The sequence below is a fragment of the Sinocyclocheilus rhinocerous genome, unplaced genomic scaffold, assembly GCF_001515625.1.
Source record: "Sinocyclocheilus rhinocerous isolate Xijiao unplaced genomic scaffold, SAMN03320098_v1.1 scaffold1252, whole genome shotgun sequence".
Classification (NCBI taxonomy): domain Eukaryota; kingdom Metazoa; phylum Chordata; class Actinopteri; order Cypriniformes; family Cyprinidae; genus Sinocyclocheilus; species Sinocyclocheilus rhinocerous.
In genome coordinates, this window is record NW_015640452.1 from 88,235 (window position 1) to 111,109 (window position 22,875).

Consider the following 22,875-nt stretch of genomic DNA (forward strand, 5'->3'; position numbering starts at 1 on the left):
CGCAGGAGGAGACGGCCCTGTTCTGTAGCTGACTCCTCAGGAGGAGACGGCCCTGTTCTGTAGCTGACTCCTCAGGAGCCGACGGTCCTGTTCCGTAGCTGACTCCCTCAGGAGGAGACGGTCCGATTCCGTAGCTGACTCCTCAGGAGGAGACGGTCCTGGCGCTTGCTGGACACTCTGGGACATCCTGAAGACTTCTTCACTGCAGTCGAACCTCTCTCCTTGGAAGTTCTTGATGATCCGGTAAATGGTTCTTTCAGGTGCAATATTCTTTGTAGCAATTTCCTTGCATGTGAGGCCATTTTGATGCATAGTGATGATGGCTGCATTGGCCTTCATCTCTGCTGTTCTCCTCTTTTCTCTTTTTCCAGGCTATGAGGTGGACAGTGTCCATGAGACACCAGACCCTGTGGACGCCGTTAGGAAAGCTGAAGGAATATTCATTGGTATGAAGGATTTTTATTAAATGTACTGATATACTTTATATAAAGTATACATTAAATATATACATATAAATATAAATTTTCTTAAAAATTTGAATCTTAAAAATATACGATTTATAAGAATTTCTTAATATTTGGTTTGTCCCCCCTTTTGGAGTTCACAAATTCAATTACACAGTTTTGCTTACATTTAATTAGTCACTCAGAAATAATGGAGAATCTTATAGTTGTGTCACAGCATTTATTTGTATACATTTGTCAAAATCCTGAAGCTTTAACCCTCTAATGCACAGTGACCATTACAGAGGTGTAACTCTGACAGAATGAATAATTTGGGTTATCAATATGTTCTTGTTTTGAAAAAAAAAATAATAAAGATCAGAGCAATAAATTGTTATTGTTCACTCAAACTATTCAAAATAATTGTTAATTGACAAAAATGAAAAAAATAAATAAAAATAAATAAATAAATATTAGAAGAAAAACTTAAAAATGTGAAATGTTGCCTGAGCAACTAATTGAAATAAAATAATGTGTATAATTAAAAAATCCCTGCATCACAGGGTTGAATTCCCATGTTTTCAGTGTGGTCTTAGACTTTGTGCTGTACTGTTTTTGTGTCCAATAGGTGGCGGTAACAAATTCCGCCTGCTGAAAGCTCTCTATTACAACAAGCTGGTAACTGAGATTAGAAAGAGAGTTTTAGAGGTTAGTGTCTTGATTAATCAAAAACTAAAATACAGTATAATTGCCCGTAACAGGTGTGGTTGTTTTCTCATATAATTGACAAAAATGAAAAAAATAAATAAAAAAAAATAAATAAATATTAGAAGAAAAACTTAAAAATGTGAAATGTTGCCTGAGCAACTAATTGAAATAAAATAATGTGTATAATTTAAAAATCCCTGCGTCACAGGGTTGAATTCCCATGTTTTCAGTGTGGTCTTAGACTTTGTGCTGTACTGTTTTTGTGTCCAATAGGTGGCGGTAACAAATTCCGCCTGCTGAAAGCTCTCTATTACAACAAGCTGGTAACTGAGATTAGAAAGAGAGTTTTAGAGGTTAGTGTCTTGATTAATCAAAAACTAAAATACAGTATAATTGCCCGTAACAGGTGTGGTTGTTTTCTCATAGGATGGGATACCTTACATGGGATCAAGTGCAGGTACCAATGTCTCCACCATCAGCATCAACACCACCAATGACATGCCCATCGTCTATACACCCACATTTGCTGCCATTGGTTTAGTGCCCTTCAACATTAACCCTTCACTATCTGGATCCTGATCCCAACAGCAAACATATGGGGGTATGAACAGTTGATCATGCGCAACAGCATGACTAATTATCCATGTTGAATCCATAAAAATCCCCCCGCCCCGAAAAAAAAAATGCAGTGCCATATTGTGTGAAAATTGATTGCCATAAATGAAAAAAATAACCCTACTGAAAATATAAAATGTAACAAACCAAACTTTTAAAGTAGATCGTTCAGGCATCATGAACGCAGATTTGATTTTGCATTTTACAGGAAACGCATGAACAGAGAATTATCCAATACCACGAGGAGCCGGACACACCATGTGTGCTGGTATGATAACGTACACTACTGCTGGGGTCAGTAAATGGGGTCTATTTAATGTTCAACAAAGATGCATTATATTTATAAACTGTGAAACAATTGTTTTCAGGATTCTTTGATAAATAGAAAGTTCAAAGAAAAGCATTTATTTGAATTAGAAATCTTTTGTAACATAATCTGTACTGTTACTTTTGATCACTTTAATGCATCCTTGCTAAATAAAAAAATATTGATTCTTCAAAAAAAAGAAAGAAAGAAAATCAAAAAAAGTTGAGCACTACCACTGTATGTTGTTGATGGCAGGGTCTTCGGGAAGGCTCGATGCTCTTAGTGGAGGGAAACAATGCCACCTTACTTGGGTGCACCAAAGCACGACTGTTCCAGAGGTAATGCAGAGACTCTTGCTCATGCACATGCAAAATATAACCGAAAACAATCGTGACAAATCCTATTTCCTACTTACTGTGCCTATTTGGCATTATTTTTTTCTGAGGCTGTGGGTTTCTTTCTCAGGGGGAAGCAAACTACAGGTTATGAACCAGGCAGTGATCTCAGCTTCTTACTAACAGATGCACAGTGAGCTTCTACAGTATGTACAATGCAAACATTTTTTACAATAAATGATAAAATCCACAATTAATTTTACAGTTCTTCATTTTCTTCATCACAAGCACAGAACTTATTTACAGCTGTTTTGTTTCAAGTACACAAGGACAAAAACTATGGAAGCACTGTAGAATTTAAAGAGGATTATTCTTGAATTTAAAGCCTGCAGTTGGTTATTCATCAACCAGATAATTGTTAACAGCTAAACAAGTCCTGTGAGGTCAAGTTCATCACTGTAGATTAGAAAACTGTGTTATGATAACAGGACCTTTAGACACCAGAAACAAATTCCAGCAAAGTCCAGCTATATTCATAAGACCAACTACCAAAACAAACAAACAAAACAATTCCTACTACATCAGTATATTGGTTTATTGAATTACACAAGCATTAACAGCATGTTGCTAAACAAAATTGGGGGAAAAAAAGAAAAGGAAAGTCAAAAAGTCAAGAGTCAGTGATCTGTTTTAAACATGGTAGATTCTCAAAAATACATTTTTTTTTACAAACTTTACAAACAAAAGAGAATATATTCTGGATCATTTTATTTGTGGAAAATGCATAATTTTGATTGAATTATAAATGTATACAATTTTTCATTTAGACAACATACTTATGGCAACCCAATATGGGTAAATTCATATGGGCAGCAGCATTACTATAATACAGCAACATAAGAAATCCAGGTTTTTCAGTGTTATGGGTTGTTATTTCAGTATATCTGAAGTCAAAATTAAGACCAATAACTATGAACCGCAACCTTTAAACCATAAATCATTAGTTAAATAACTGTTTTCAATATAACGAAACAATGGAAAAAATGCCAATATTGTTAAGGATTCCAGCCTCAGTTTTTCCATGCCATCAAACTTTTCTATTCTTATCAATTAATATTCATTGGGATACATTACACTAAATGTTTTTTTTTTACTATTCTAATCAACATGTATTTGGGCAAAAGAGATAATCTTTCATCTAAAAAAATACTTTGCTTAGATTGTGACCAAGAGGAATATTAAAACTAAAGGGGAATTAAAACATTATAATAAAGGTGCTCTGTCCATAATGGGTATTATTCAAAATGCAAAAATGCTACAATTTTATTGCTCTATTGTGCAAAGATATTATTTTTTCTTTTTATAATACAAATTCAACCAAACGCTCTAAATGCACAAACACAACCCTGCTCTAAATGAATGTGTTTACAGTAGACACACTTAAGAATATTTTCTCAAAATAATACACTTTACGCCCAAATAAGAAATCAAGAGTCCAAATCCCAACAGCTGAAACAACTGCAAAGAAAACAGATAAGAACTGGAAGTCCAAAGTCCTGCAGAAAGCCCCAAACAGCAGAAAATGAGCTGTGAAAAACAATATAACAGAAGATTCTCCCACAGAAGAAGCAGAACCAGCAATCTAATGATGTGCCAAACTATGTCACATCTTTCCACAAAATAAAACTGTAAAAATCATGATCTCATTTTCTATTATTTAAGATTCATTACCTTTATTTTTGTTTCTTGTAAACAATTTGAAATGTATTATGATTTTAAATGTGTTAATTCACTATGCCCAACTGAAAATCAAATCTCGTCTTAAGACTCAGTGCAGTTAAAGAAGGACAGGAGCAAAGGGAAAAGGGACTGGCACAGGGATTTAGTCTTATTAACAGAGCATCATGGTTATTCAAACCACCTCAGCTAAGCCTCAGTTTTTCCATGCCATCAAACTTTTCTATTCTTATCAATTACTATTAATTGGGATACATTACACTAAATGTTTTTTTTTTTTGTACTATTCTAATCAAGTATTTGGGCAAAAGAGATAATCTTTCATCTAAAAAAATACTTTGCTTAGATTGTGACCAAGAGGAATATTAAAACTAAAGGGGAATTAAAACATTATAATAAAGGTGCTCTGTCCATAAGGGGTATTATTCAAAATGCAAAAATGCTACAATTTTATTGCTCTATTGTGCAAAGATATTATTTTTTCTTTTTATAATACAAATTCAACCAAACGCTCTAAATGCACAAACACAACCCTGCTCTAAATGAATGTGTTTACAGTAGACACACTTAAGAATATTTTCTCAAAATAATACACTTTACGCCCAAATAAGAAATCAAGAGTCCAAATCCCAACAGCTGAAACAACTGCAAAGAAAACAGATAAGAACTGGAAGTCCAAAGTCCTGCAGAAAGCCCCAAACAGCAGAAAATGAGCTGTGAAAAACAATATAACAGAAGATTCTCCCACAGAAGAAGCAGAACCAGCAATCTAATGATGTGCCAAACTATGTCACATCTTTCCACAAAATAAAACTGTAAAAATCATGATCTCATTTTCTATTATTTAAGATTCATTACCTTTATTTTTGTTTCTTGTAAACAATTTGAAATGTATTATGATTTTAAATGTGTTAATTCACTATGCCCAACTGAAAATCAAATCTCGTCTTAAGACTCAGTGCAGTTAAAGAAGGACAGGAGCAAAGGGAAAAGGGACTGGCACAGGGATTTAGTCTTATTAACAGAGCATCATGGTTATTCAAACCACCTCAGCTATGTACCATTCAAATGACGACAGCCATCTCACTCATCGGGGCTGTCTGCATGATTAAATGCTGACCTGCTAATAAAGATGAAGGAGTGTTGTATTCTCATCAGCATTGGTGTAAATCAGGCACATTCCTGCCTTGGCACTGTTATAGGCTAGTGAAGATGAAGAGCTCAGGCTTCTGTGTTTCTGTCTCCGTTCTCCTGAGGCTGAAGCTGCTCTTTCTCTATACTGTCATCCTGGGGCGGCCGCACACGTTTAAAGAAGCCCATCTGAGGAGGAGAGAAATCAAGATGAAACCAGTCACTGATATGTGGGTGCATAGTTCAATACCAAAACTTACATCTCTGATACAAATACCATTGAAAATTGACTGTTCAAGCAATGAACATTTAATAAAAATCAAAAGAGACAGAGAATTTTAGTTTTTTTTTACATTTAAAGGGGTCATATGATGCGATTTAAATTTTTCCTTTCTCTTTGGAGTGTTACAAGCTCTTGGTGCATAAAGAAGATCTGTAAAGTTGCAAACACTAAAGTCTCAAAACCAAAGAGATATTCTTTATAAAAGTTAAGAGTCAGCCACACCTACCTAAAACGGGAGGAGAAACAATAATGTACAGTATGTGGAAAATGATGTGTTTTTTTAACCTTAAACCGCATAAACACATTTCATTCCACCAAATACACAAAATAATGTTCTTTTTAGCAACATCATATGACCCCTTTAATAAAATAAATAAGTAACTATTGAAAAGGTCATGGAAATGCAAGTAACAGTCACTCATTAGGGGCTAAAAATATTAATTAATATTGAATTGATTACAGACAGGACTTGGCAACGCTGCTTCTGACATCCATAGTCCATCAAACTATCAATCAGTCCAAGTAATTTAACTCATGTTTACAGCTGTTCACCTTATACATGACAAAGATGAGCAAAGCCAGGAGAAGAAGTCCAGCCAGGACAGCCAAAGCCACCACCCATCCTGGGACAGGCTGAGGGTTCTCTGAATTCCAGATCACCTTCAGAGAGGCCTGCAGGACAGAGATGTGTCATTATGACACCATACAACCCTCTGTCATGATCAGTGAAGACAGTTAAAAACACCATATATCCGGCACACAAATGTGTTAGTTTCATAAACAGTAGTTACACATAACCATTCCACTCACTTCCTGACTCAAGAAAATCCAAGAAAAAGAAAGTATATCCTGTTATGTCCCGTTTACATTGATGATCATATAAACTTACTGATGTTGTGCTGGTTGGGAGCTCAGAATAGAGATTTTTATATGGCATCTCTATGACACTGAAGGAGGCTGTGGATCGAACATTGTACGATTTGTTTTGATTTTCAGCCTAAAAGGAAAGAAAGCCACTGCTGCTTTTATGTGTATTAGCATATGTGCAGTGAAAACAGTATATTAAAGATCTTTAAGGCTTTGTGGTGTTAGTCAATTGTATTGTTTTTACCTTGAGGAACGTGCTCACGGCGAGTCTGGAGTAAATAAATAGAATAGCACTCTGGCCTTTCTCCAGCCGGCCGACCCAACACTTAATCTCCTGACACTCGGTATTCCCACAATCCTGTGTGGATACACACAAACCATTGTACTTGCATTCATGCATACTGGTGTAAAGGACAGTTCAATGAATGATTAGAATGATTTCTGAAGGATAATGTGACACTGTAGACTGGAGTAATGATGGCGAAAATTCAGCTTCGCCATCACAGAAATAAAATATATTCAAATAGAAAACAGCTATTTTAAATTGCATTAATATTTCATAATATTATGTTTCTTGTATTTTTCATTAAATAAATGCAGCCTTGGTGAGCATAAGAAACGTCTTTCAAAAATATAAATAAATATAAATTATATTAAAAAAAAAGATTTTTGAACAGTAGTGTGTATATATTTCAGATTTAATATAAAACTGTTACAAGTACTTCACAGACAGTGGTGGTTGTCAAATGGCAAGTGTTATAGCTGTGAATATACCAGATTCTCCAGGTTCTCTTCCCCTTGTTTGTCCTCCAGGTCTCTGCGGTGGACGCTGTGTCTGTTCCTCCCCTCAGCTCTGTCTCCGCTGGCCGAGGTCTCATTTTTGTCAATAAATCTGGGATTCTAGGTGAAAGAAAAAGCAGAAGTTTATCCCTGGTATATTAGATGAGATCCTAAATACAACCAAGTTGTGAACAAGAAAGGTTTTAACTATCCATGTAACTAATTTGTCTGTCCACACAAAATGTCACAACCGATCATACAGCTTGTGTGGAGTGGTGTTTCAGATCCTGTTTACTCCGGTTATTAACAATGGTCTTACATATAAATACATACTATCATGATTCAATTGTGGGATACATACAGTGACATTAAGAGGGTTGAGCTCCCTGTTTGAGCTGCAATTCATGTTTCCGTCCACTTCAATCTTGGTGATGTAGAGCAGAGAGCCATTGTTGAATCTGTAGGGCCACTGCACATCCAAAATGGCCTTACTGAAAGTACTGGGTCCTGTGTTCCTTAGCTAGGAAGATCAGTGATTGCAGCATTAAAATCATAAAAAATGATGCACTGCCAAAGTTTAATAAATGTATAATGTCTTCGACCAATGATCTTTATGGTATTTTCTACCTCATAGATGTGCTGTACAAGAGGTCCAATATCATCCTCCAGAACAGGACTCTCTTTTGGCTGCCAGTTAGCGATGGGTAAAAACACTTGCTCTGGCGCAGACACCCTACACATGATAGAGCAGATAAATACACAGTGTGACTGTGCCTAGTACAAGTCAATTAATGTACAAGTGTTTTTTCAGCATTCAGGTTTTCATGAACATATTCCATCTATACTGAACAATTTTTACTTTCTTAATTAATAATCCTGGTCATATTGCACAAGTCATTCTAAATAAAAAAAAAAAGCTTTTTAATCTTCTATCTAAATGTAATAACTTGTTGCAACTCTAAAGTAAAATGTGTTCTAAATGGCATTTCATGCTGATTTTAAAGTCACATTTGTTTAACAGAAATATGATTTAAATGATCATACCCTCTTAATTTCACTTTGGCCAGCACAGCAAGCTTTGTGACAACAGACACCAGATTGCTGGTATTGTTGAACTGATTTGAGCTGAAAGCAGAAGGGAATTATTAACTTCCACAATCAAGCAATAGGCGGTGCTGTTCTTTCAAAAACTGATACATTTCATTAATTTACAGATAAAATTCCATAAACTCCACTCTGTGTTTCAGAAATGCACTATAAATCATTGAGCTAAAGCCAGGCAAAGACATGAGGGTGTGTAGAAAAAGTGAGAGACAGGTAGCAAAGCAGGATGTTCTCACAGAGACACAAAAAGAGCAGTTCCCTGTAATTAACACTTTTTAAAAAACCACTGGCAGTCAGCAGGAAACTGCAGCATTAGAAGCAAATGCTGTCTGAAGTTTTACTGATTTAAATAAAAAGACAGGAAGCGAAAATATATGTTTAGAGTGTCTTTGCTTTACATTTGTTCTAATGGCCCACCAAACTCCATTTAATTAAGATTGCACAAGCAAATCTATCAACTATATTATTGTAAAAGCAATATATCAATTAATTAAAATACCTCTGTATCTGCAAGTCAAACTTGACTTCTGTATCCTGTTCAGAGAGCTGGTGCACGCTGAAGCGCAATCCTGCTATTATCTACACAAACACCACAATTTTACAGAAAAATATGAAATGAAATAAAACAGCTAATTTATGTTACAGTAAGCAACATTAAAAATAAAATGACTTTTGGTACAAATACACATGCAGACACTTCAGACTTTCACTTCAGAAAGTCTGTTGGTTACCTTAGTTCCTCCTTTCATTGGGTTCCCAAGATCACACACCACCACTCTGGTCTGATTCTCTTTCTTGAAGGCACAGGACAGTCTAGACAATGTCTGAAATACAGAAATAACAAAAGAACCCTCAGCAAATCTTAAATGACTTCACCACACACACACACACACACACACAGACACACACACAGACACACACACACACACACACACACAGAGAGAACAGCATTTATTTGAAATAGAAATAGAAAATGTCTTTACTGTCACTTTTGACCAATTTAGTGCCCCTTGCTGAACAAAAGAATTATTTTCTTCAACCCTCACCCCTTTAAATTTTTAGTGCTTTGATTCAACAAAATTTGTGCTTCATAGACAGTATCTGTGGCATTGCTATTGATAAATTGAAATAATTCCAACTTAATTGCACTAAATTATCTTAATGAGGTAATGCTTTCCAAGGCAATTTGCAGCTTGTATTTTTTTAAAGCGCTTATAAATCTTACTTTAAGCGATCTAACTACTGTCCAAACTAAACCAAACAAACTAATTGTTATTAAACCTGGAACTTCTGTTAAATCAGCTCTCATTGTCTCATGTCTCATTACAGGAGGTCACAGTAGGGAGGACAGTGCACTTTATGAGGTGTAGATGGGTCACTGCTCACCTCACTGTTACGCACGACCCCAATGAAATCTGCCTGAGATGGTAGGGTGACAGTAAGGTCGGCCTCATATGCCCCTTCTCCTGCATTCTCTGCTGTGACCGCTAGGGTCAGGGGGTTATCATCACCTATGTAGATCTCTTTCTGGTCACTAGAGCACAAAACATCAAAAGCACAAAGTTAATCTCCAGCTCCACACCAGCAGACACTGCAGTGGAAATTAAGGCTCAAATGAAACAATGACTCGCCTCACAACAGACAGTTTCAAGTCTGGCTTGCAAATATTGTCTTCACCACAATCAAGGAGTATGTGGGCCTGGAAAGTCACAAGGGAGTATAGGAAATTAAAGTGGGTTTCTATTTTTATCCAGTGTTATTTAATGTTAATTGTTTGTTGTAAATCAGCATGCAAGTCTTTGTTAATGGTTAGTGGACGATTTATCTTTTGAGCGGCTTCTGCACAATATAACATCTAGTTTAGGGTTCCCACACTTTATGACCAATGAATTCCCATGGTTTTCCAGTCGTTTGTAATAACTATTTTAAAAAAAAGCGATAACTATAGAAAAAAAAACAAAAAAAAACTTTTGTTAAAAGTCTGAAAGCCATTAAAAAGATTTTAACTCAACCATGTCAGCCATATACACTGAATAAACCTTGTTCATCTATTACATCAAAGAATCCTGAAAAAAACTTATTATGGTTTCTACAAAAATATTAAGCTTTTTTTAAACACTGATAATAAGAAATGTTTATTGAGCATCAAATCAGCATTAGAATGATTTCTGAAGGATCCTGTGACACTGAAGACTGGAATAATGGCTGCTGAAAATTCAGCTTTGCCAAAACAGGAATAAATTACATTTAAAAAAATATTAAAACAGAAAACAGTTATTTTTGAATTGTAATAATATTTCACAAAATACTGTTATTTGCTGTATTTTTTATTTCACAAATGCAGCCTGGGTGAGCATAAGATAATTCTTTCAAAAAAACAAAACAAAACAAAAAAACAACACCTTAGCGACCCCAAACTTTTGAAAAGTAGTGTATATGTAGTGCCCCTGTAACCAGAGGTCTAGTGGGTAACAACTGTACCTGCTTAGTGACATTTGTAGGTGTAGACTGGTCAAGGATGGGCAACAGGCCGGTCTTATCTGCTGCTGTTTTGTAATCCAAGCTGTACTCCATAAAAACAGAAATGGGTGTGATCTTATCCCTGAATTCTGAGTCATCCTGTTAAGAGAGAGAGAGGTAGAGAGTGGATGGAGAGAGAAATTGGGCCTCTAGTTCAATGAGCTCAAGGCTGGGGAATTTCAGTCCAGCTTACAAGCTCTACAACATGCTCTTTTATGTCCAAGAAAGAGAGCTTTGGCTTTCCAGGTCAAATCCTTCTTTAGCTCTGTAACACATTGTTCCTTTTTGAAAACAAAATAACTTGAGCATCAAATCAGCATTAGAATGATTTCTGAAGGATCCTGTGACACTGAAGACTGGAATAATGGCTGCTGAAAATTCAGCTTTGCCAAAACAGGAATAAATTACATTTAAAAAAATATTAAAACAGAAAACAGTTATTTTTGAATTGTAATAATATTTCACAAAATACTGTTATTTGCTGTATTTTTTATTTCACAAATGCAGCCTGGGTGAGCATAAGATAATTCTTTCAAAAAAACAAAACAAAACAAAAAAACAACACCTTAGCGACCCCAAACTTTTGAAAAGTAGTGTATATGTAGTGCCCCTGTAACCAGAGGTCTAGTGGGTAACAACTGTACCTGCTTAGTGACATTTGTAGGTGTAGACTGGTCAAGGATGGGCAACAGGCCGGTCTTATCTGCTGCTGTTTTGTAATCCAAGCTGTACTCCATAAAAACAGAAATGGGTGTGATCTTATCCCTGAATTCTGAGTCATCCTGTTAAGAGAGAGAGAGGTAGAGAGTGGATGGAGAGAGAAATTGGGCCTCTAGTTCAATGAGCTCAAGGCTGGGGAATTTCAGTCCAGCTTACAAGCTCTACAACATGCTCTTTTATGTCCAAGAAAGAGAGCTTTGGCTTTCCAGGTCAAATCCTTCTTTAGCTCTGTAACACATTGTTCCTTTTTGAAAACAAAATAACGGCATATTCCAGTGCCAAACATCTGGGCTATCTGCCACTACAGCTTTAAGCACGGAGCAAACACATATTTGATGACATAAAGGCATCAGCACTTCTTCAGTTGGCCAAATAAAGCAAAACTACACTAAACTTTTCACAGCCCAGTACTGGTATAACCAGCAGAAGTGAATGAGTCACACAGGGATTCTATGTGTTCCTGTATCCCAACTGGTAGAGCATTACATTAGGAACACCTAGGTCATGGCAAGCACTGCAAAATGCTTTGGATAAAAACATCTGTCAAATGCATAAATGTGAATGGATTTGCTCACTATTAAATAAGCCTGAAGCTCCTCGCAGGCTGGTCCCTGGCTGTTGGAGACAGTCATGTTCTTTGAATAATGAGGCATCTTGTTATGGAGGAACAGGACCCGTTTGATGGCTCCCTTGTGTTTGAGGCGGTCCAGGGTCAAATCCACTTGGAAATCTTTGAATGAAAGGGTTTTCCAGGTCACTTTTTCATTTCAATTATAATGGAGAGAAACACAAATAGTAATAAAAAGCAGTAAATTCAGAAGGAATAAGGGAGCTATATACATTTTCCACATAACAGAGTTGCTCCTTAAAAAGAAAGAGGCCATTTAAAAGAAACAAGCATAAGAAATATAATATGCAACTGAAACTGTTTAGACCACAAGCAGTCAACCGTGAAACCTTTAAACGCAGTGATACCCCTGAATCTCTGTAAGCATTCAACTGCTTTAAATCTCTGGTTCAGTCTGCCTGGAATAAACTGGGGTTAATGGTCTTGCTCAAAAGACACAATGGTTATGGCTCTTAGATCTTAGAGTTTCACTACGGACCTTTTAGTTACAAGCACAGATATATAAAAACAGCTGTACTTAAAGGCAGCATATGAGCACTCGACTTTGAAAATCTACTTCAAGAGCTTAAAACATTCTATTTAAAGGGAGAGTACACCCATGCCATTCCAAATCTGTATGACTTACTTTCTTCTGCGTAACACAAAAGAGGACATTAAAGAGATTGAACTACACTGGAAACCAGGTAATACTGGACCCCACTGACTTACATTGCATGACAAACTCTAAGACATTTCTCAGAATCTCTTCTTTTATGTTCTACAGAAGAAAGAAAGCTATTTGGGTTTGGAGCAACATGAGGATGAGTACATTTATGGGTGAACTATCACCCACACTGACACATTAACAACACTTATTCAGTATTCAGAAATTTGTCTGCCTAGTCATAGTGAGGTAAATAAAGTAGGACAGAACTAGTGACTATACCTATTATTATACTATATTTCACCCAAAAGCAATCCCACATCCTGTGTATAAGCACAGAAAAGCACTGAAACTCATTTCACATACAATGTGGGGTTTACATAGACATCATAAAGGCAAAGTCGCAAAAATCACATGTTTAAAGGAATGCTGTCGTGGAAAACAAAAATGATCACTTTTTTAGCTAAACTAACTAGTTTACAATGTTTTCGAAACAAGTTTTTTATGCTCACCAAGGTTACATTTATTTGATTAAAAATACATAAAAAATGGTAATATTGTAAAATATTATTACAATTAAAAGTAACCATTTTCTATTTGAATATATTTTAAAATATAATTTATTCCTGTAATGGGAAAGCTGAATTTTCAGCATCATTACTCCAGTCTTCAGTGTCACAACATCCTTCAGAAATCAATCTAATATGCTGATTTGCTGCTAAAGAAACATTTCTTACTATTACAATGTTACAATGTTAAAATCCGTTTTTGCAGAAAATGATTTTTTTTTTTAGGATTCTTTGATGGACAGATGTTCAAAAGAACAGCATTCATTTCAAACAGAAATCTTTTGTGACAATAAATGTTTTCACTCTCTCTTTTGATAAATTTAATGTTGAAAAAAATAATTCATTTGTAAAAAAAAAAAAAAAACAATCTTACTGGTCTCAAATTTTGAACAGTAGTATTTACCTATATACCCATAACATTTCCTACTCGAAACAAAACAACTAAACTGACACAGTTTATGCGTTTCAGATCACGGCAGATCCATTTATGACAGGCCTTGCACCATACACACATCCGTACCTTAAGCTTGCATAACGGCAGCCATTAGTTCAACCAGAGCATAGGAGAACTTCAAAGCGCACAGAGAAATAATGAATTGGCATCATGGTCTGTGGTCTATGAACAGTGGGCTGTGGGTCTGGTAGCCATTACACCCCAGACGGTGAGATCCATGTGAAAGCTTTGTGAGCACCGGACGCTGGGCTTTTAACGGCTCTGCACCGTACGTCCGGCTCCAAACACACTGATGCCTGACACGCTGAGCTCTAGTTTCCCCCCGCAGCAGTGCTCATAACACACACCGCAACAGCAGGACTCCGTTTACAGCCACCATGTGCTTCTACTACGTGCAATAATAGGTTCCTGAATATTACACATTTCAATAATTTGCATATATAAAGAAACAAGTACTTACGAAGAGAAGAGGGCGCTCCCTTGCCATTTGCCTTCAGACAGTATTTCACAGTGAAGCTAAGGGAAAGAATTGAACAGAATTATTAGATTATTTTCATGATATTCTCAGTGCATAATAGTCAAGTATCTTAAAGATATTACTGATGATGAACCAAATGTACGTTAATTTCTATTTAAGAAAATCACTTCTTTAAACAGCTATTTCTAAACTCCAGACTGTGATACGTTACTGCATTCTTGCACAAACAACTGTGGTTTTAAAAGAAGCAGAATGTTACAAAATAATAATAGCGACCCTCAAATAATCTAAATGTGCATTTAAAGAAAAAGAGAAAATGTTTAGTGATATTTTAGGGATATTCACAATATATTTGTTATGATTTTACTGGGCATATAAGATGCAACAAAGTGATTACTGCAATGATTTTAATGCACTTTTATTTGGCCATTATGTTTCTATCATTACATGTCGCCACTTAGATGCAAAATGTTTCAATAGCTGTTTGGTTGAAAATGTTTGATAAAACAAAACAAAACAACTTGACTCACCAGGATACTGTGGTGGTTGTTCCAGGCAGGGTGCAGCTCTTGTCTTCAGGGTTTAGGATTTGTGGGCTTATATCCAGTGTGCTGTTCACACTGATGACCGGACGAGCCCTAGAAACACAAAACAAGCAGGTATCATCAGTCTTATAATGTAAGATTGTAGACATTCACAGAAAGATAATGTACAATCATTTTCTTTTAGTTTTACATGACCATTTCAGTTTAGTTTTACATGACTTCCTGAAAAAACGGTTCTTTTTGCTGCTGTACCTTTTGGACTTCTATATGTAAATGACCTCTTTTATGACTTGTTATCCTCATTGCATATGAAAATTCCTGCCTAATTCACAAAATTAAGTGCCATATCCAAGATGTTGAACTAATCACTGCTAAAGAAGCAGTGATATTAAAATGTGGTGGGTGGTAATATTACTATGTTCATGTTTGAGACATCAATACTGTGCGGTATTCGAAATCATCCACTTTTGCAGCTTAGTAACCATTAATGGTCTTGATGGACTGGGAAGGTAGTTTCACATTGTACGACTAAACTTTTGACAGCTGTTTTTCAATACCCAGAGCTTATTGTGCAATAATGACAAGCTGACTGTACATTAGGGCTTCTACAGTACATGTAATACAATGTAAATCTAAGCCTGGTGATCTTCCATGTACAAAAATAGATGATGGCAAATGTTCCACAGTGATTTTCTTTTAATACAGACTGTAACTGCTTTCACTACTTGCACATAAAGCAAATTAAATGCTGCTGAATTAAATGAAACCACCTTTAATGGCCCTGATCATAAAAGTCTATCAAATGCATGTGTGACTTCAAAGTGAAGCATAAGCGTACTGTACCTGTACAGAACGGCTTTGTCAGCTCCGAACACCCCAACAATCAGGTCTATAAGAGGAGAGAGTGTGAGAGAAAAAGAATGAGTGGCGGTAGAAGTGTAGGAGAGGAAGTAGCTTTGAATTGAAGTGACTGTAATCAGTTAATTGCAAAAGATGTGTGAATGTGCTGGAATCTAACCAGGGTATCCATTCTGATCGACATCTGTGCCTCCGTTCATGGCGTAACCAAAGCTAGAAGGCATAGAAGCAGACGCCCATGTTCCTTCCAGAACTTGAGAGGCCACAGGATTCAGCCCAGTGGGACGCCCGTTATGGATGTACACCAGGCCGCGGTGGAACTGCCCCCCATATGGGGCAGCAATGGCCACATCTGAGAAAAAACAAAGGGATTAAATATAAAACCATTTGAAGTTGTTTATTGGGTAACTGCCATGGGCAGTACTGTGTTTTTATCTGCACGTACAGCCATTGCTCAAAAAGCTCAAGAGGCATGATTACTGTTGCACAAGACAAGACGAGGAAGACAGTGACAACAGCATCAGACCATGACCACAAATGACTATATATGCACTGTCTCTCTGTCTGTCTTGGAAGCTAGTTTGGGCTCTTAAAAGAACAGCACAGAAATTCAGAGAATACAGGAAAGTCAAAATAGTACCATTATATCCATCCATGTTGAGGTCTCCCAGGCTGCAGACTGAGCTTCCATATCGAGCATAGATCTCAGAGCCAGTGAGTTTGATGACATTGTTGAAGGTGAAGCCACCTTTGCCTAGGTAGACATTGACCTGACCCACCTCCCTCAGCTTCCCATCTGAGCCGCGGTCCATGAACAGAGGAGCCCCCACCAACAAATCCATCTTCCTAAAGGGGGAAATAAAGGGTTTATTCTATGTGAAAAATCAGCATATCAATATCAGCATACCACACTTACCAACCAGCATAAACCAGCTGGAAGATTCTGTTGAATAAATGTCAAACTTTGAAAGTGATTGTAATGAATTCACATAACTAAAAAAAAAGATAAGAGGATAAAAACAACCTCATGATAAAAACAGGGCCTTCCTGAACAAAAATGGTCAACATGTTCAGGCACAGAGATGCTTGTCGGGAAAACGTATGGAACTTTATCTTCACTGTTGCATAATGTCCAGATCTCAGCTAATTTTTTTGAAATAATGCCAGTGAATGTTCTCAAAACATTGTTGTGCATATATTTAGGCTAGGTTTACTTGGCCCAGAGTAATAAAAATGGATTCCTAAAATGAATATAATTTAAAGCAGTGGTTCTCAACTGGTTTCTAAAAAACATTAAATTAAAATGCCCAAAACTCTCATAAAAATCTTTAATTAATAATTTTTACCCCCTTTCTGTTGTTGATGAAAAAGATCGACTCACTTGTTGAATAAATCACATGCCCCCTATTTATTCAGTCACATTCATACAGTAGGTCCAACCAATTAAATACTTTGGATGTCTTTGGAGGCTGGAAAAAAGCCCCCAAAGCAGTTGCTTGCTTCAACAGGAAGACACTTGAGCAAATTATATGAGTCAGTGCTAGGAAGTGAACAAGAAGGGTTTGTTCACTTAAAAGATTTGTTCATAAGCACTTATTCATCCATGAGCCACTAACACAGAGAAGTTCCTAATAGTGATTCTGGCCTTTACAGACACCACTACATACACACACACACATTAGGAATATATATATATATAGAAAACTGTAAATGAAGATGATAATTGAAATGGAGATGCATACTGTATAGTAAGTGTATCATAGAGCTCAAGCTGCTCTATAGGTGATGATACACGAGGCAACTTTTTGAGAAATGTTGCCGTTAACAAGCAACCAGGTGAGACACAGGTGAGACCACATGACCGATCTAAAGTATCCAGATTGAAATTTGTTGCCCATTCTCAATGGGAAAGTGCAACATTGCTCAAAAAAGTTGTCTCGTGTATCATCACCTTAATTGCCAATTGACTTACTGCTTTGTAAGTGTTGTTCACATTTAAATGAGCCTCAACATTCTATGTCAGTAACAGCAGCTTTAGTTGATATTTGAAATTGAGTTTATATTACATTTACATTTAGTCATTTAGCAGACGCTTTTATCCAAAGCGACTTACAAATGAGGACAATAAAAGCAGTCAAAACTAACAAAAGAGCAACAATATATAAGTGCAAATGACAAGTCTCGGTTAGCCTAACGCAGTACACGTAGCAAGGTGTGTATATATATGTATGTATATATGTATATATATATATTATACACACACACACATATACACACACACACAAACAAAGAAAAACAAGTAGATAGAATAGAAAAAATAGATAATATAAAAATAAAATAAAAATAATATAAAATATATTCATATAAAATAAATAACATTTAAAACATTTATATTTGAAATCAACACAACTGTCCCTAAAGCCTTGAAGCCTGATCACATGCTAAAAGCCTTCAACTCTACAGTTTGGTGAGTTTCATCAATTTGTCAAATCTGTAAAGTGTTTCTCTAGGCATCTTCATGGAGCAGCATCGCCCCAGAAGAAGCAGGGCTCTTCCCACACACCTGAGGGGATTCTTGGTGGAGGGTGTCTCTTCCATTCAAGAGGCCTGTGAGCTTTCACAGCTGGCAGCTGTCATCAGGTTAGATCACACCTACAGCTGCATCTCTGCCAAAGCTCACAGACCCAACAGGTTAGAAGAGCGCTATCTGAAGAACGCTGCTGTCCTTCCTGACATCCGTCCAGGAGCCTCAGTCTCTTCAGTGGACGTGTGTCCGGTGCCTCTGTGTCAGCAGGAAGAGCCCGTCTCCATCCACGGCTGCAGCGTACAGGGTTACCAAAACATTTACCGCTCTGTGGAGCCCATGATGGAGACACGCTGTGGTTGACAGTGTCCCTACATGCTTGAGCTGGGGCTGAAGATCAAGCAGCGCCTGTGGGAGACGCTCAACTGCCCTTCACTGCTGCAGACAGAGCAGCCAGATGGACGCGTCCTGATCACTGAGCTTCACCAACAGCAGACGCTTCGCTCCACGAATCCATGTGGACGTCAGTGAAGAGCCTCTGTCTGAGGAACCCCGAAGAAAGAAGCCCAGACACTGAGTCATCACAGTGTCACATGCAGCATCGCACAGCGGGACCTACGTATGTAAATACTGTACATATTGTACATAATTATACAGTAAGCTTGTAGAGTACGTTTTTAGCACATTTCTGCGTGGCTGTTCGGATGTTTTTGGTGATTGTCAGAGCGTTGATTTGTGGTGCTCTGTTGTTCTAATAGGTTTTTAGTGCTTTGCTATGTGCTTGTCAGGATGTTTTTGGTGGTTTCCTGTGTGTTGACGTGTTTGCCAAGGTTTTCTGAACGGTTGTTTGCGTGTTGCGTTGCGGTTGCTGGACTCTTCTGTTTGGTTTTTCATGCATCGCTATGTGGTTGTTAGGATGTTTTGAGTGGCTGGTTGACATGCGGTTGTTTTAAACAGTTGAGTAGATAGGTTAGGGTCCCTCACACGGTTTGCAGCTTGACGTGCTGTGAGGGCTTGTGTGCATCAGTGATGCTGAGAGCTATGCCACTGGTACTTCACAACTACTGGTAGGGTCACCCATAGTGGACAGGTCTCAGCTGAGATGCCAGACGAAGACAAACCACCTGATTCTGGACGGCAGCAGGTTGACCTGATGTTCCTGGCAGAAGATCAGTCTTGCAGTAACAGCAACAACATCAGAACATCATACTCCAGGTAAGAAAGGCCATCTACTTCCATATCTTCCCAAAAAAAATTCAACAGATAGTTGGTTCTAGTAATAGAGGGACTGGGGAAGAGCTGATTATATTATATTATATTAATTCTATTTTATTAACAAAATACAGACAATACAACAATGTATAACAGGTAAATATTATCACAGTAATCTGAACTTCAAATCTGAGCTTAAAACAGATGTTCTGCAAGGCCCTCATTTGTGCATTAATAATCAAAATGTACATTAAGGTGCTCTGCAAAACTTCACGGGCGAATTCCATTCATTTCAATAGGAATCCGTGCGATTGGGAGGTTTGCGTGAGGGTGAAGTTGGTCACGCAAATTTGCCGTGCTGACCAAGAGAAAGCTGCTTGGTTTGAAATTGACTTGTGTGTGAGCAGTGCCTCATACATCACTACACTATTAACAGACAGAGTGATCATAAAAATTAATTAAAAGCTCAAAACTATAGTAACCCTTTTTTTGTGGATTTCCAGAGAGATTATGTGGTTGATGAAGTGAAAAAAAATAAAAAATAAAAGTTACTCATTTTATTCAAGTTATTATTTTTCTAAGTTTCATTTTTAATGTCTGAGTATTTTTCTCTTTGATTAATAGTCTTTATGCATCAAGACAGAAGGCACAATATTATTCTGTTTGCCCATAAAGGGATCGTTCACCCAACACGTGTTTTGAAAACTGGGTTTTGTGAAATGTTGTTGTTTTTGTTTAGATTCACAGACCTTCAATGTATGGGCAAACAGTTGAAACATTCTTCAAAATATTTTCTTTGTGTTCCACAGAAGAAAGTTATACAGGTTTAAACAACATAAGGGCGAGTAAATACACAATTTTAATTTTGGACTAAAATATCCCTTTAAGTCTGTGAGACTGATTTCCTGAAGGCCAGTTTAAAGAGTGATCTGCTTTTGAGTCACAAATACTGAATTCCCACAATGAGAAAAAACATCCAACAGAGTGTGAGTGTAAAGCATCACTTACCTGTCATTATTGATGTCAACAGCTGCTACAGAATGACCAAAGTAAGCAGCCATCTAAGTTGGACAGAGAGAGAGAGAGAAACACTTAACTGAAGATGACTAAACTGGAGCTTTAGACTTAATACGGTTTTTAAGACAAACAAAAACAGTAAAAATGTAAAATATTTGTCTACATAAAAGCTATTGTCCATAACACTCAAATCGACTAACATAACAACAACAACAACACTACCACTACTGCTACTAATATATCATTATCATTATTATCACTGGTATTGGTGGTGCCCCCTACAGTATATCAAGATTCAAGATTCAGTTTTCAAGCTTTTTGACTCATAAATCTCTGTTAAGCTTGTGTTGACTTAAGCTTGATTAACTGTTGATGAATCAGAACTGAAGCAATCACAATCAGCCAAAAACACAGGCTTGCTGACTCCACACCTCATCCTCTTTTCAGCTCTCGCTCTCGTGTGTTGGCGACACTGCTGTCAATAGCTTCCAGATGTGGGAGTGGATTTAGGACATGAACTCTCCGCTCGTAAACAAATGTTAAACATAACTGTGCCATGACCACAAGCATGGGCATGTCACGTGACCTGCAGGCTGCTCACAGGCAAGACTGCTCATATACAGTGGGTACGGAAAGTATTCAGACCCCCTTAAATTTTTCACTCTTTGTTATATTGCAGCCATTTGCTAAAATCATTTAAGTTAATTTTTTTTCCTCATTAATGTACACACAGCACCCCATATTGACAGAAAAACACAGAATTGTTGACATCTTTGCAGATTTATTAAAAAAGAAAAACTGAAAAATGCTCAGTATTTAGTAGAAGCACCCTCTTGATCTAATACAGCCATGAGTCTTATTGGGAAAGATGCAACAAGTTTTTCACACCTGGAATTGGGGATCCTCTGCCATTCCTCCTTGCAAATCCTCTCCAGTTCTGTCAGGTTGGACGGTAAACGTTGGTGGACAGCCATTTTTAGGTCTCTCCAGAGATGCTCAATTGGGTTTAAGTCAGGGCTCTGGCTGGGCCATTCAAGAACAGTCACAGAGTTGTTGAGAAGCCACTCCTTCGTTATTTTAGCGGTGTGCTTAGGGTCATTGTCTTGTTGGAAGGTAAACCTTAGTTCCAGTCTGAGGTCCTGAGCACTCTGGAGAAGGTTTTCGCCCAGGATATCCCTGTACTTGGCCGCATTCATCTTTCCCTCGATTGCAACCAGTCGTCCTGTCCCTGCAGCTGAAAAACACCCCCACAGCATGATGCTGCCACCACCATGCTTCACTGTTGGGACTGTATTGGACAGGTGCCTGGTTTTCTCCACACATACCACTTAGAATTAAGGCCAAAAAGTTCTATCTTGGTCTCATCAGACCAGAGAATCTTATTTCTCACCATCTCGGAGTCCTTCAGGTGTTTTTTAGCAAACTCCATGCAGGCTTTCATGTGTCTTGCACTGAGGAGAGGCTTCCGTCGGGCCACTCTGCCATAAAGCCCCGACTGGTGGAGGGCTGCAGTGATGGTTGACTTTCTACAACTTTCTCCCATCTCCCGACTGCATCTCTGGAGCTCAGCCACAGTGATCTTTGGGTTCTTCTTTACCTCTCTCACCAAGGCTCTTCTCCCCCGATAGCTCAGTTTGGCCGGACGGCCAGCTCTAGGAAGGGTTCTGGCCGTCCCAAACGTCTTCCATTTAAGGATTATGGAGGCCACTGTGCTCTTAGGAACCTTAAGTGCAGCAGAAATTTTTTTGTAACCTTGGCCAGATCTGTGCCTTGCCACAATTCTGTCTCTGAGCTCTTCAGGCAGTTCCTTTGACCTCATGATTCTCATTTGCTCTGACATGCACTGTGAGCTGTAAGGTCTTATATAGACAGGTGTGTGGCTTTCCTAATCAAGTCCAATCAGTATAATCAAACACAGCTGGACTCAAACGAAGGTGTAGAACCATCTCAAGGATGATCAGAACAAATGGACAGCACCTGAGTTAAATATATGAGTGTCACAGCAAAGGGTCTGAATACTTAGGACCATGTGATATTTCAGTTTTTCTTTTTTAATAAATCTGCAAAAATGTCAACAATTCTGTGTTTTTCTGTCAATATGGGGTGCTGTGTGTACATTAATGAGGAAAAAAAATTAACTTAAATGATTTTAACAAATGGCTGCAATATAACAAAGAGTGAAAAATGTAAGGGGGTCTGAATACTTTCCGTACCCACTGTAAATAACTTGCCCTAAGGGCAAGTTATTTGTTTTTCAATTTTTTATTTATTATTTATTTATTTTTGCCCTACGGGCAAGTTATTTATTTTTCATTGGCTCAAGTTAAAAAAATATAGATGTGAATCATTACCAAAAAAATTTTTTAATTGGATGAATGAAACATTTTTTTCAGTGTA

The 22,875-nt window shown here is 37.4% G+C and overlaps 1 protein-coding gene and 1 pseudogene across 1 annotated transcript in view; one reads left to right on the forward strand and one right to left on the reverse strand.

Moving 5' to 3' along the window:
* Positions 1-3,134, forward strand: part of LOC107752874 (alpha-aspartyl dipeptidase-like) — a 3,951-nt pseudogene extending 817 nt beyond the window's left edge.
* A 2,149-nt stretch (positions 3,135-5,283) lies between these two features.
* The window catches only part of LOC107752904 (integrin alpha-V-like), an 18,748-nt gene continuing 1,156 nt past the window's right edge, over positions 5,284-22,875 (reverse strand). The window contains exons 4-23 of the mRNA XM_016568979.1: positions 20,470-20,522; positions 16,366-16,571; positions 15,886-16,077; positions 15,711-15,756; positions 14,853-14,960; positions 14,305-14,360; positions 12,126-12,280; positions 11,475-11,612; positions 9,942-10,009; positions 9,697-9,844; positions 9,042-9,134; positions 8,810-8,889; positions 8,251-8,331; positions 7,834-7,939; positions 7,568-7,726; positions 7,201-7,326; positions 6,671-6,784; positions 6,449-6,556; positions 6,112-6,231; positions 5,284-5,465 (exon numbers count right to left, since the gene is read on the reverse strand). Of these exons, the coding sequence (XP_016424465.1) occupies positions 5,367-5,465; positions 6,112-6,231; positions 6,449-6,556; positions 6,671-6,784; positions 7,201-7,326; positions 7,568-7,726; positions 7,834-7,939; positions 8,251-8,331; positions 8,810-8,889; positions 9,042-9,134; positions 9,697-9,844; positions 9,942-10,009; positions 11,475-11,612; positions 12,126-12,280; positions 14,305-14,360; positions 14,853-14,960; positions 15,711-15,756; positions 15,886-16,077; positions 16,366-16,571; positions 20,470-20,522 (2,256 nt within the window). The 3' untranslated portion in view covers positions 5,284-5,366. The remainder of the gene's footprint in view (positions 5,466-6,111; positions 6,232-6,448; positions 6,557-6,670; positions 6,785-7,200; positions 7,327-7,567; positions 7,727-7,833; positions 7,940-8,250; positions 8,332-8,809; positions 8,890-9,041; positions 9,135-9,696; positions 9,845-9,941; positions 10,010-11,474; positions 11,613-12,125; positions 12,281-14,304; positions 14,361-14,852; positions 14,961-15,710; positions 15,757-15,885; positions 16,078-16,365; positions 16,572-20,469; positions 20,523-22,875) is intronic.